The 13017-nt window shown below is 45.8% G+C and overlaps 1 protein-coding gene across 3 annotated transcripts in view; it reads right to left on the reverse strand.

Moving 5' to 3' along the window:
• The window catches only part of CAST (calpastatin), a 128341-nt gene extending 117445 nt beyond the window's left edge, over positions 1 to 10896 (reverse strand). For 2 of the 3 annotated variants that reach the window (XM_012811347.2, XM_012811346.2), the window contains exon 1: positions 10748 to 10896. In XM_012811347.2, the coding sequence (XP_012666801.1) occupies positions 10748 to 10822 (75 nt within the window). In that variant the 5' untranslated portion in view covers positions 10823 to 10896. The remainder of the gene's footprint in view (positions 1 to 10747) is intronic. The other variant, XM_012811345.2, reaches the window with a different exon arrangement.
• Positions 10897 to 13017: the final 2121 nt, after the last annotated feature.

Here is a 13017-nt window from a genome sequence, read left to right on the forward strand (position 1 = left end):
GGCTATTTTTTGGTTGCAGCCGTCATTGTTGTTTGGTGGGTCTGGGCTGGATTCGAACCCGCCACCTTAGGTGTACGTGGCTGGCGCCTTAGCCCGTTGAGCTATAGGCGCCGAGCCAAGTCTTTCTAAGAGTAAAGAGAGATAAGAGTGGCAAGGAGCTTGGGAAAGGGAATCAAACCACAAATCAACGAATCCTGTATTACAGAAAAGAAATTAATAATTCCTAAGCCTCTACTCTTTGCTAAGCCCAGAGCTAGGCGTCTCCCTAAGCAGTCTCCTTTGCTCTCCATAACAAAGTGAGGGAGCAACACTGTCACCTTGTTCTTTTTATCTTACTCTGTGCCCCTGGGTAGAGTGCTGTGCCATCACAGCTCACAGCAACCTCAAACTCTTGGGATCAAGCAATCCTCTTGTCTCAGCCTCCCCAGTAGCTGGGACTACAGGCACCCACTATAACTACCTGCTTCTTGTTCTCGTTTTAGTAGAGACAGGCTCTCACTCTTTTTTTTTTTTTTTTTTTTTTTTGCAGTTTTTGGCCAGGGCTGGGTTTGAACACGCCACCTCCGGTATAGGAGGCCAGCACCCTACTCCTTTAAGCTACAGGCGCCGCCTCAGGCTCTCACTGTTGCTCAGGGCTCTAACTCCAGAGCTCAAGCAATCCATCCTGCCTCAGCTTCCCACAGTGCTAGGATTACAGGCATGAGCTACCGGGCCTGGCAAATCAACTTGTTTTATGGACAAAGAAGCTAAGTATGTGAAAGGTCTTGTCTTCCTTATCATATCACTAGAACTAGTCTATGGGCAGACTGAACTGCTCTAGACCTTGTTAAAAGCCAGCTAAGATCTTTCGATTTTCATCAAGAAGGGGTTTAGAACAATCCAGTGCTCTAAAATGAAAATAAAACAAAATACTCTAAAACTTTCTTATTCTAAAACTGGTTTGTTTCATAAAATTAGTCAAACGTACTTATATCAGCCTCATATCAGCAGCTGGCGAGGCAGATGAGGGAAGCGCAGGACAGGCCCAGCCCCCACACTGTGAAGAATTTCTACAAGAAACCACAGTCAGAGGCAAGGAAGAAATTAAATAAAGGGCTCTCCTATCTTCCTCAAGAAGGAATGTTTTCCATGCTGTTTTCACCCCAGCATCGTCACATATTTGGCAAGTACTGCTGCCCTTTGTCCTCATTGTAGGTGACAGCATTTTTATACTTAAAATTTCTGCCCCAGCAAACTCACAAGCCTGTAAGGAAATCAGAGAGCGCTCCCAGCCGCAGGACTTGAGCTGAGCCTCCCTGGCTGAGGGCCTCTGCACTCACCAGGCTTCAGCTTTGCAGGGACGGGCGCCTCCCTGTAACTACCCAGATACACACAGATACACGCACCAACGTGGACGTGGCACGCAAAACAGAACAAAACCTATCAAACTTCTACTCATATAAAAGAAGGAAAAAGATAAAAGGATGGCTTTTGCAAGTCTAAATCCTTTTTAAAAATCAGTTTTTAAAAGAGTACCTAATGCTCCCGTGCTTCTGAAATACCTTTGCTTTATAAAAAAAAAAAAAAAAAAAAAAAAAATAGGGCGCCAGCCCCATATATCGGAGGTGGCGGGTTCAAAGCCAGCCCCGGACAAAAACTGCAAATAATAATAATATAAATAAATAAATAAATAAAAGGTGGTGCCTGTGGCTCAAAGGAGTAGGAGGCCGGCCCCATATACCGGAGGTGGTGGGTTCAAACCTGGCCCCAGCCAAAAACTGCAAAAAAAAAAAAAAAAAAAAAAAGAAAAGAAAAGAAAAAGAAATTGTGGCAATGCACTACCCTGCACTACCCTGTAAATATATGCTAAAAACACAACATCACATGCTTTAATGGGTGTATTATTTGAAAACTTGAAAATTGCTCTTCTTCGAATTGGAGACAAGGTCATAGAAAGAACATTTGCATGTCCAGTGACAGCTGTGGCAAAATGACGAAACAATAAAAGGTTATCTTGGCGCCTTCTGCACTTCCCCAGCACAGGTGTGTACGCGGCCGGAGACAGGCGCGGTGCACCTGCCACCAGAGAGTTGCGAACCGCAAACCTCGAGTAACCCTGGGTCCCAGTGGCCTGGGTCCCAGTGGCCGCTGCGCGTGAAACTCTGGGCGGCGGTGCCCAGAGTTTGAATGGGGCGTGGGTACACTCTTCTAAGATTCCCAGCTGATTCCAACATGCAGCCAGCACTGGGAGCCACGGGTTTTGAGGGGAGATTTGTGGGCACCACGACACCAAGTGGAAATTTCTGCACCTCCAACAGCCCCAGGGAGTGGGACCTGGGGTGGGCTCAGCAAGGCGTACGCCCGGTGTCCACACCAGCATTTCCCAACTAGTTCCAGCTCGCAGCCTTGCCCTGTTCATGGAGCATCGGACCTTCCCGACCGCACATTAGACTTTGTTTTCCAGTAAAGCAAACAAATTACCACTTTATCGTCCGCTATCTTGGTCACTGTTACCTTATACATGTATGTGTGGGTCACTGCAGGAGTGCCGAGACAGACTGTGTTATGGTGCGTATTTCACTTGGAAGAACCGTCCGCAGCGCCCTTCACGATTTGCCCTGGTAGCTGGGCAACAAGTGAGGCTCCACTTGTTCCCACAGGATTTGCTGATTTCTGTGTATCTCAAAACTTTTGTTAAGCCTCACACATCATCTTGCCTTCCAATCAGATGGTAAATTAGCTGCATCACAGGACTATGAGAAATAATTGTGTTTGAATGACCACATTTCCACAGACCTTGAAACATTCCCTGAGGACTTTTGCTCTTGTCAGATCAGGGAGTTAGATAAGAAAGGAAGAGAAAGAGCCAAGAAAACAGCTTACAAAGTAAGAGACAATGTACAAATTGGTATTCCCTAAAACATACCTCTAAATATTCTTGTGTATGTATTGCAGTTGTTAAAACAGGATTAGCCAGCAAATAAGCTAAAGGACCAAGACATAGGCCTGGTTTTGCTTCAAAAGCCTCTCCGTGGACCCCGCCCCGGGCCTGTCTGCTGCAGGTGGCTCCCTGCCCGCCCGCCCCTGCCCTCTCCACCGCAGCTGACCCTGTCCCTTGCTGAGTCTGAACAAGGCTTCAGTCTGGGTTTGGCTGATGGCAGGCGCTGCCGGGACTGGGGGCGGTGGCTGAGCGCTTTCCTCCCTTTCTCCCAGCTGCTGCAAGCCTCTCCAGTCACATCTCCTTTAGCACAGGCCAGCAGTGGTTCCAGCTTTCCTTTGGTGATCCGGCTTTCTCCTCTGTCCCTCTGGCCTAGGGCCAGTAGCAGCTTCTTGCAGTTTCTGATCTCTGGTTGCCTCACCCTTGCCTGCCAGGTAACCAACTTCCTCAATAACATTCCCTTTGTTTTAAATACTCAGTTAGGCCGGGCCTGGTGGCTGACACCTGTAATCTCAGCACTCTGAAAGGCTGAGGCAGGTGGATGCTTGAGCTCAGGAGTTGACCAGCCCCACCAAGAGTGAGACCCAGTCTCTAAAGCAGGGCGTTGTGGCAGGCACCTGTAGTCCCTGCTACTTGGGAAGCTGAGGCAAGAGGACTGCCTGTGAATTATGACACCATGGCATTCTACCCCAGGTGACAAAGTGAAGACTCTTGTTTCAAAAAATAAATAAATAAATAAATAAAAAGAAAGAAAGAAAAGAAAAGAAATATTGAGAGTTGGTTAGGCCAGGTGGCTCACACCTGGAATCCCAGCCTTTTGGGAGGCTGAGAATGGAGGCTCACTTGAGGCCAGAGTTTCAAGACTATCCAGGGCAACGTACTAAGATCCTTTCTCTACAGAATATCAGCTAAGCATGGTGGCATCTGCCTATAGTCCCAGCTATTCAGGAGGCTGAGACAGGAGGATCACTTAAAACCAGTGACAATGGCTCGGTGCCTATAGCTCAACCGGCTAAGGCGCCAGCCACGTACACCTAAGGTGGCGGTTTCGAATCCCCAGCCCAGACCCAACAAACAACAATGACGGCTGCAACCAAAAAATAGCCGGGCGTTGTGGCAGGCGCCTGTGGTCCCAGCTACTTGGGAGGCGGAGGCAGGAGACTCACTTGAGCCCAGGAGTTGGAGGTTGCTGTGAGCTGTGATGCCACAGCACTCTACCTAGGGAGACAGCTTGAGGCTCTGTCTCAAAAAAAAAAAAAAAACCCAGTGACAATGAGCTTTGATTGTGCCACTGCACTCTAGCCTGGGCAACAGAGCAAGACTCCTCCTCTAAAAATAAGAAACGAATACTCAGTATTATTTTTGTCTCTTAGTTGGCTGTGATAAACTCTGATAGAACAGATAGAGCAAGGATTTGAAAGGCTGTGTGACCTTGAACAAATAATTTAATCTTTCAGTTTCTCCTCATAAAATACAGCTAATGGTCCCTAACCCAGGAGGTGGCACAGTTGAACAGAGCTGGTGTGACTGAGAAGCCTGACCCATGGAGTAGTTCACTCTAAGAATACAATTAAAATATTCCACTCCCGGGCAGCACCTGTGGCTCAAAGGAGTAAGGCGCCGGCGCCATATGCCAGAGGTGGAGGGTTCAAACCCAGCCCCAGCCAAAAAAAAAAAAAAAATTCCACTCCCATCTTCTTCCCTTGCATCAGTCTGATTGTGGTGAATTAGAAGCCAGGGAAATGAATATGAGAAGTAAGCAGGGCAGCACCTGTGGCTCAGAGGGGAGGGCACCAGCTCCATATACCCAGGCTGGTGGGTTCTAACCCAGGCCCTACTGAACTGCAACAAAAAAGCAGCGGGGCATTGTGGTGGATGCCTGTAGTCCCAGCTACTAAGGAGGCTGAGGCCAGAGAATCGCCTAAGCCAGGAGTCGGAGGTTCCTGTGAGCTGTAATGTCACTGCACTCTACCGAGGGTGATAAAGTGAGACTCTGTCTCAAAAAAAGAGAGAGAGAAGTAAGCAAAGGTTTGAAGGTTTCATTTTCTAAGCCCACAAACATCAGAAGAACTTAGTATTTTACTTTCCCTAAAGTAGAAAGGAATCTTATCAAGTTCACTTAATAAGGTTCACTTAGGGTTTTTGTTTAGTACTTTGTCTCATAACTGTGTTTTAAATTAGTCTTACGTTTCTATGAAATACCCAAGGAAATAAACTACAAGGGGAATAGAAAATTTGTTTTCGATGCCAGGCGTGGTGGCTAGCACCCTGGGAGGCTGAGGCCGGTGAATTATCTGAGCTTAGGAGTTCGAGACCCTATCTCTACTAAAAATAGAAAAACAGAGGCAAGAAGATCACTTGAGCCCAAGTTGGAAGTTACTGTGAGCTACGATGCCATAGCACTTTACCCAGGGCGACAGCTTAAGACTCTGTCTCAAGAAAAAATAGTAATAATAAAGAAAATTCATTTCCATTTCCCAATAATCTACAGCAATTCTGTTACAGGGATGACACTTATATTTGATCTTAGGCAAAAGGCTGAGAAGCAATCAGGGATGACACTTAAGTTTGCAATTCCCATGCTTGTGTGTGTGTATGTGTGTTGGCGGGTGTGGGGGTTAAGAGATAAAACAAGATTGGTACCAGGTAGATAATTATGGATGTCAACTAATTGGTATATGGAACTCTTTATTCTTTCTATTTCTACACACATGTAAAAAACTCCTAATAAAAAGTTTTGAAAAATTTGGAAGTCACTTGTAGCTCAGTCAGTAGAGCACCGGCCCCATATACCAAGGGTGGCGGGTTCAAACCCGTCCCCGCTAAATTGCAACAACAACAACAAAAATAGTTGGACATTGTGCCAGGTGCCTATAGTCCCAGCTACTCAGGAGGCTGAGGCAAGAGAATCGCCTAAGCTTGCTGTGACACCATGGCACTCTACCAAGGGTGAGTAGAAAAAAAAAAAAGTTTTAAAAAATTTAGAATCTCCTTATCTCAAGAGTATTTGTCTCCCTAGAGTCACATAAAGGCAAACTCCTGTTTTATTTAGTTTTAATACTGCAAACCCCAAGCCCATGGATAAGGCAAATATGAGAGGCAGATTTTATTTGTCATTGAGTGCCTACTATGAGTAGGTGTTGTGAGGAGGATAATTATTAAAGAAATTAAGAAAATGAAAGGGCTGGCTTTCAATACATGAGATTTTTCTGCTCCTCTAAAAACATTTGATATTAAATTATAAAATTGTTGAAATAACTTCCTTTGCTATTCTCATATTTTTAAAAAGATATGTATTAAGGATTAACTATAAAGCTATAGTTCTGAAATCCCTGTGTTTCATTGAACACTAAGTGGTCTTTTTCTAATATTTAAGATTTTGGTGGACATGCCAAGATGACATTGTAAGGTACTTTTTTGTCCAGTTCTCAAAAGTAGCATTGATTGTCTAACTGCCACAGATTAGCTTCTAGGATCCACCTGTAGTGAGGCTTTTGAGTATTTTTAAGTCATAGGAGAGGTCATGAAAACATAAATTGTTACTATGTTGCCATTACAGTAGTCATTAGAAGGTATTCCTAGTTTTATCTAAGAGAAATGCATGGACCATCCACACAATTTTTGTATCTATAGCAGTCTCACAGAACTGACACATAATAGGTAGACAATAAACAATTGTGAACACATTTGACCACTACCAATTCATTCTTGTGTTCTATGAGTTTTCTATAGTCAAAATGAATACCACACATTTGCAGAGAACTATTAAGCACAGAACATTTTCCCTCCCGAGTTAACTGATTCTCCCATCTGAGGAGGTAATTTAGGTAAGTAATATTCATTGCATGGAGCTGTGTGTGCATTTTTCTTAAATGGAACATGCCTAATGTACTTTTTGTTTTCCTTATGGTAGCTGTAAAGCTTTCTGGGTAAGTTTTCATAAAAAGAAAATATGACAACCTAGAGAACAGAACTTTAGTATCGCATTAGTAGGATTTCTATCTTAAAAATATCTCAAGGAGGAAAAAAGAAAGTATAGTCTATTTAAAGTAGTCTTGTATCTGCTGGGACTACTCAGAACTAATGACCCCAGCACCTCTCTCCACCTTGGAATCTCAATGACCACCCATCATTCCTACCCCTTAAGGGCTACATCATACTTTAAAAAGCACCTGTGGAATCTAATTAACTGTCTGAAAAGTATCAAAACTGATTAAAGAATCTATTATCAGATGTTACTCTTTTAAAAGGCTTAAATGCAATGGAAAGCAAACTAAGTTGGGAAAAGCCAGCCTAGGGGAAAGTTGTATTGGACCTCTGAATTCCCACTGCCCTAAGCCTGCACTGTTTTGGAGGCCCTCTAATTCTGCCTTCCTTACTCCTAAAAGTCATGCAGCCAAGGGGTCTGTCCTGCCATAGAAAGCTTGCTGGCTGCAATCATGGGGCCTCTCAAAGGACTGGGCTTCTTGGTCATGCTGTCACTGGGTCCATGAGTCTAATTACACTAAGAAACACCTTTAATTAACATGGCCTAATGGAATCAACTTATGACTCAAGAATGTGATTGCTGATGTCAGCCAGATTAACCCTCCTTCGTGCTTGATCATATGATGCTCAACAGATGGGCTCCAAATCTAGCTTTTTAAAGTTTTGTTTGTGTGTGTGTATACGTTCATTATAACCACAAAATTCTTCAGCAGATAAAATCAAAAGTATCAATGGAATTCAATGTAGAAATATACACTGTAATATTTCACTGACTACCTTTATAGGATGTTCTTAAACACATCTTAGAAGTGTCTTTAATAATTTTTTTATTCTGCCTAAACTTTGAAAGTTAGGTCATTCACAACCTTTTCTAGTATTTAAAGTAACCCACTAATGATATTTTAATATAGAATTTACCAGAAGATTTTTTGCATGTAAGTCTATATAAATTCATATGTATTATACGTACACGTACATATGATACATAAATATGTGCATATGTGCGTGTGTATATAGTATATATATTGAATGTGTATATGATTGTATATGTTATAAATTGGCTCCATCTATCTTTGGTGGATTTATAGGTAGTCTTTAAAGAAATCTCTGAAGTCCCTGAAGCTACATGGGAAATTACATTTCTGTATGTGTGTATTTTGTGGGAAAACAGTTCCTAACTTCCATTTGATTCTCAAAATGGCCTGTGATCACCCCACCACCTCCAAAAAATAAAAAAAAGCTTAGGAATTTATGATTTATAGTCTAGAGCTGTACTGTCTAATACTGTTGCCACTAGGCTGTCACTCAAGGCTATTGAGCACTTGGAATGTGGCAAGTGTGAATTGAGATGTGCTGTCAGTATAACATACACAATAGATTTTGAAGAATTAATATTAAAAGCAAAGTAAAATATCACAGTGGTTTGTACGTTGATTACATGTTGAAATAACATCAGGCATATAGGGGGATAAATAAAATATACTTTAAATCCACTGGTTTCTTTTTGTTTTTGTTAATTTTGTTACCAGGAAATCTAAAAGTGCTCAGACTGCATTTCTATTGGACAGCACTGGTGTGGGGGAAAGTCAGAGCTTCCTCACAGGCTGGCTACTGATTTGTAGGAGGTACCTACCAGCAAAAACTTTTTATAATAGTTACAAAATTGGATTCTAAGAAATGTTTCAGCAAAAAGTTAGACTATGACTAAACATAACAGGCTTAAAAGCATACATTTAGGCGACACCTGTGGCTCAAAGGAGTAGGGCGCCTGTCCCATATGCCAGAGGTGGCAGGTTCAAACCCAGCCCTGGCCAAAAACTGCAAAAAAAAAAAAAAAAAAAGCATACATTTAAACTATTTTCATCCAAGTAACCCAGCATAATTTCCTTTAGGCAATCATGAGTTTGTAAGAAGTCTGATGTTGACTCTGAACCACTGCCATCCCAATTTGTACACAATGCACACAGTACACTTTGATAAGAACCTTAGGACAGTAATGACTCAAAGCAAACTTTTGGTCTTAGAACATCAATAAAGTGCTACATTTAGAAAGCCTAGGAAATGTATTGGAAAGTATTTGCAAAGAAATATCTCAAGGGAAATGCTGGAATTCCCAGTCTTTAAATATATATGTAAATGGCACCTTGATTTATGAATCTAGAGCTCACCATCCTTATGTAGCATACAGCACCTCTACTTTACAGACGTACATGTCTGAATGGTCAAAAAGGCTGATTCAAGCAAGAACTCTGTGGTGCTCTCCCCTGGGTCCGTGGATGCCAGTACACTGCCTGGCACACAGCCGATGCTGGTAAATGCTCACTGGTTGATAACAGTTTTCTGATTCTAACACAAAATTTCTAGCTTCAACCAGTATCTGATTACAACACCTTTGCTGTTCCCCAAATATCACATGTTGGGAGAGAAAGGTGCATCTAATTTTTTGAAATTCTCACCATATATCAACGGGACTTAAATATTTGGCTTTCTCTATCAATAAAACTTTTGCATATTTTTTTAAAGCAATCTAATGTTAAATCATGCTTCCTGGTTCCAAAAACAGAACAGCAGCTTGACTAGATGTCACACCCAATTGGCATTTATTCCATTTATTCAATGCACTAAAAAAATGAAATCTCTCTCTCTCTCTCCCTTTCTTCCCCACTCTTTTTCCCGCCCTCTCCCCCCGCGCGCCCTTTAATCTCAGTTGTTTCTGTTTTGGATTTTTCTTGGCCTCCCAACCTGGCAGCCTCTCCCGCTTTGCGTTGGCGAGTGCCCATCCAACTCCATTCCTCAAAAAGTTGTGAGCTTTGTTAAGGGGTCCAAGACAAACCCTAGATCTGAGTTCTTCCGAGCTGCGTCGGAGTTTATCCGGGAGTTCACCTTCAGAAATGGAATTCGCCTAGCGACAACTTCCAGTCAACTTGACAGCGCAAGCCTGGCGCATTACACCAGGGCTCAAGAAAGGCACACACACGCCCAGGCGCGCTCTCACATGCCACAGGCGGGTGAGTCCTCCGCCTCTCCGGGAGCCTAGACTGAAGGTCTGACGGTCTGTCGCGCCGGTCCCCACCTCTTACCCGCCAAACCTGGACAATACTTGGTCCACATACCCAGAACTGCAAAACACGCAACTCCCATCCCAGTCCCGCCCGGGTACAACCAATGCTGTTTACCGTCTTGTACCACCAGCTCGCAAAGGCCATGGCGACAATCGCCTTGCTCCGATCCTCGAGGCGAAGGGCACGGGGTGCTTTCTTGGAGGCGGCGAGCTCACACTTGGCCCAACTGGGACCTTGCTGGCGCTGAGCACTGCTTAGGCCGCAGCTGCCAGGTGGGCAGGCACCTGGGGGCGGTGCCCGAAGTTCGCCCCGCCCCGCTTGCCTGGCCCTGTCCTGCCGGATTTGGCTCTGGGCTAGTGAGGGTAGAGGTGCCATTTCTGCAGGCAGCCACACCCTTGCATCCCGATTTTACCCGGAAGGCAGGATCCCGTTGTCCGGTGAAACGCCCCAACTTTCTCTGGGGGGACTAAAAGAACTTTACTTTCATCCTCATTCTCATTTCACCCACGTCTCACCAGCTAGCTTTTCTCGATGCGCCCCCAGCCCACCCCGGCCAACGTCCCGTCCCAACACACTAGACCTAGGCCCGGGGACCTCTAGCCACTTCCAGCCACCTGCCTGATGGCCCACACTGGGCCCGAGACCTTTCCTGGTCCGAGACCCGGCACAAGAGGCAGCAGGCCGGGCAGGCCCGGCAACGCCCGGGAAGGCAGCCCACGACTCTGGGACCCGGGTCCCAATGTCGCCCCAGCCCCGCAGCTCCGACCCGAGCGCCACTCACCTCCTGGGTGTGGCGGGCCGCTGGGCTGCGCCGGGGCCGCGGGGAGGCGGCGGGCTTCTGGCCAGGGTGGGACATGGCACGGCCTCTGCGGGCGCTGCCTGGGGAAAGGAGCAGCGGAGAGGAGAGGCCCAGGCCGGGAGCACTAGGAGGGAGGGAGCGAGCGGAGGGGCAGGGAGAGCGCCGGTGAGGTAGCTTTTCCGACCCAGCCCCGCGCCGACGCCCGGGCTCCCCCTCACCCCGATGGGCCCTCCCCTTCCTGCCGGGGCTGGCTGAGGCCCGGGGGTAACTGTCCAGGGCTGCTAGTCTGTAACTTAACACCTCTGCCCAGGGTCTTCACCCAGTGACACCCCCCCTCCCGAGCCCCCGGGACTGCACAGCTCCCCGATGGTCAGAAAGCTGGTGCGTGAGGTTGCAGGGTCCCTGACCTGTCCAGGCTTATCTTACGGTTGTGCTACGGGACAGCGGGACCCGGGCAAGGCCCCTCTGCGCCTCGACCCTCCTGTCTAAGAGTCTGGAGAAGTAGAAACCTGTCCTGCGTTGTGCTCTAGAGAATTTACCGACTCAAATCTGCCTCAAGTCTGGACTGAATGATAAGGAAGAGGCTCGGGCAGACCAGTCTGTGTGTACGCGCGTGCCGACGCTGGGTGTTTTGTCATTTTGCTTTCTTTGCTTTGTTTTGGGGTTTCTTTTTTGTTTGTTTTTGTGTTTTTTGGTAATTTCGAAAGCTTAATAATCTCTTATGGAGAGAAGACCCTAGCTTCCGATCCACCACGGCACACAGTCCCTAATTTAAACCCTTCTAGCTACTCAGGAGTTAGGCGGATTTTATTTCTGACACCGGATTGCTTTTGTCTCGGGCTCAGCTTACACAGCATTTCCTGTTCAGGGGCTGGAAGTGGGATTGAGCAAGCCTTGCTGGACGCCCTGGGCGAGAGGCTGTTGGCCGAGGTCGCTGCTGGTTCCTGATCAGACCTGGCATGTGACCCTGCACTAGCATCGTCATTCTGGGATCCGGGGTCGCACGCAGCTCTCGGCTGTGCTGTGTTTTAGACAGTTGAGAGGGAAGCAAATTATAGGGAAAGGACGGCATTCTGGTTTCCCCTCCACCCCTCAGAGTTAGGAATTGTGACTTCCTCTTCCTCAAGCAATAGGCTGGCAGCATTCTCACTTGTGGTAGGTAGGGAGGGGAGAATTTAAATGCATTTCCTTTTAAAGGGTTACTACCTGTGTGTCTCGTATTGCTACAAACAGAGGGTAGTGCAGGAATTTATAAATAAATGAAGCGATTTGTATATGAGGACTGCATCCATTCAGGAAAAACTAGTGGCGTCAGTTACTTTCATAAGGGGGGGAAATATGTCATAAGCCTAAGAAAAGATCGTCAGCAACCACTGCAGTCATTTCAACGAACACAAAAGATGGCGTGAGGTGATGACTGTTCTTTCTCCTTGCCCCAGGAACTGGAATGGCTTATCACTGGGGGCCTAGATGTTTCAGAGTCAAAGTTTTAGGTACCTGGAGTTATTTTAACCCTGGGAAAAGGTTCCCCACTGACTTGTTGGCATTAAAATTTGAAGTATTTTCCAACAGAGTATTAAAAAATTGAATTTAAACCAGTTCCTCATATTTTTTAAGAGTCTTCTATGTAAAGCACTGTGAAAGTGACAGTAGAAATGTAGCAGGAAACTGGGGCAGACAGAAGACTCCAGGCACCAGTTGGAAGAGGAAGTGGCTTTATTCCCCGGCGGGGGACTCCTCAGACTAGTGTCCTAAAAACCCAGCCCACCGACTTAATCTCTTGCCTTTCTTTTGTACATTTTTTAGGGATAGGGAGCACATGAAAGTCGTGAAGGATGTGAGAGACGAGACAGATGTGAAAGTCTTGGGACTCAAGGGAAGGTCAGGTTGGCCCTCCCCCGGTACCTGTCGGGCTACCTGTCCTCAAAGATGAGGGAAGGTTAAGGAAGTTACAAGGTTACTATCTAGGCCCAGCACATGCCAAGGGAAGCGCATACAGATAACAGAGACATCCACGGCAGTAGAGGTAGGAGTGTTACAGACCGTTTGGCTAATGCCTATACAGAGTGACTAGGACAGATCTTTAGCTCTGCTTTTACTCTCTTGCCTCAGAAGGAGAGAAACGATTAAAAACATACATTCCCTGCCTGGGGACTTACAGAGTGGCTGAAGTCATATGGCATTTGTAACACATGGTGATTTAAGTAACACTGAAAGACATACAGTGTGGGGCAGTGCCTGTGGCTCAAAGA

Source organism: Otolemur garnettii, unplaced genomic scaffold (assembly GCF_000181295.1).
Source record: "Otolemur garnettii isolate 467f Iridium unplaced genomic scaffold, OtoGar3 scaffold00154, whole genome shotgun sequence".
NCBI classification, from domain to species: Eukaryota; Metazoa; Chordata; class Mammalia; order Primates; family Galagidae; genus Otolemur; species Otolemur garnettii.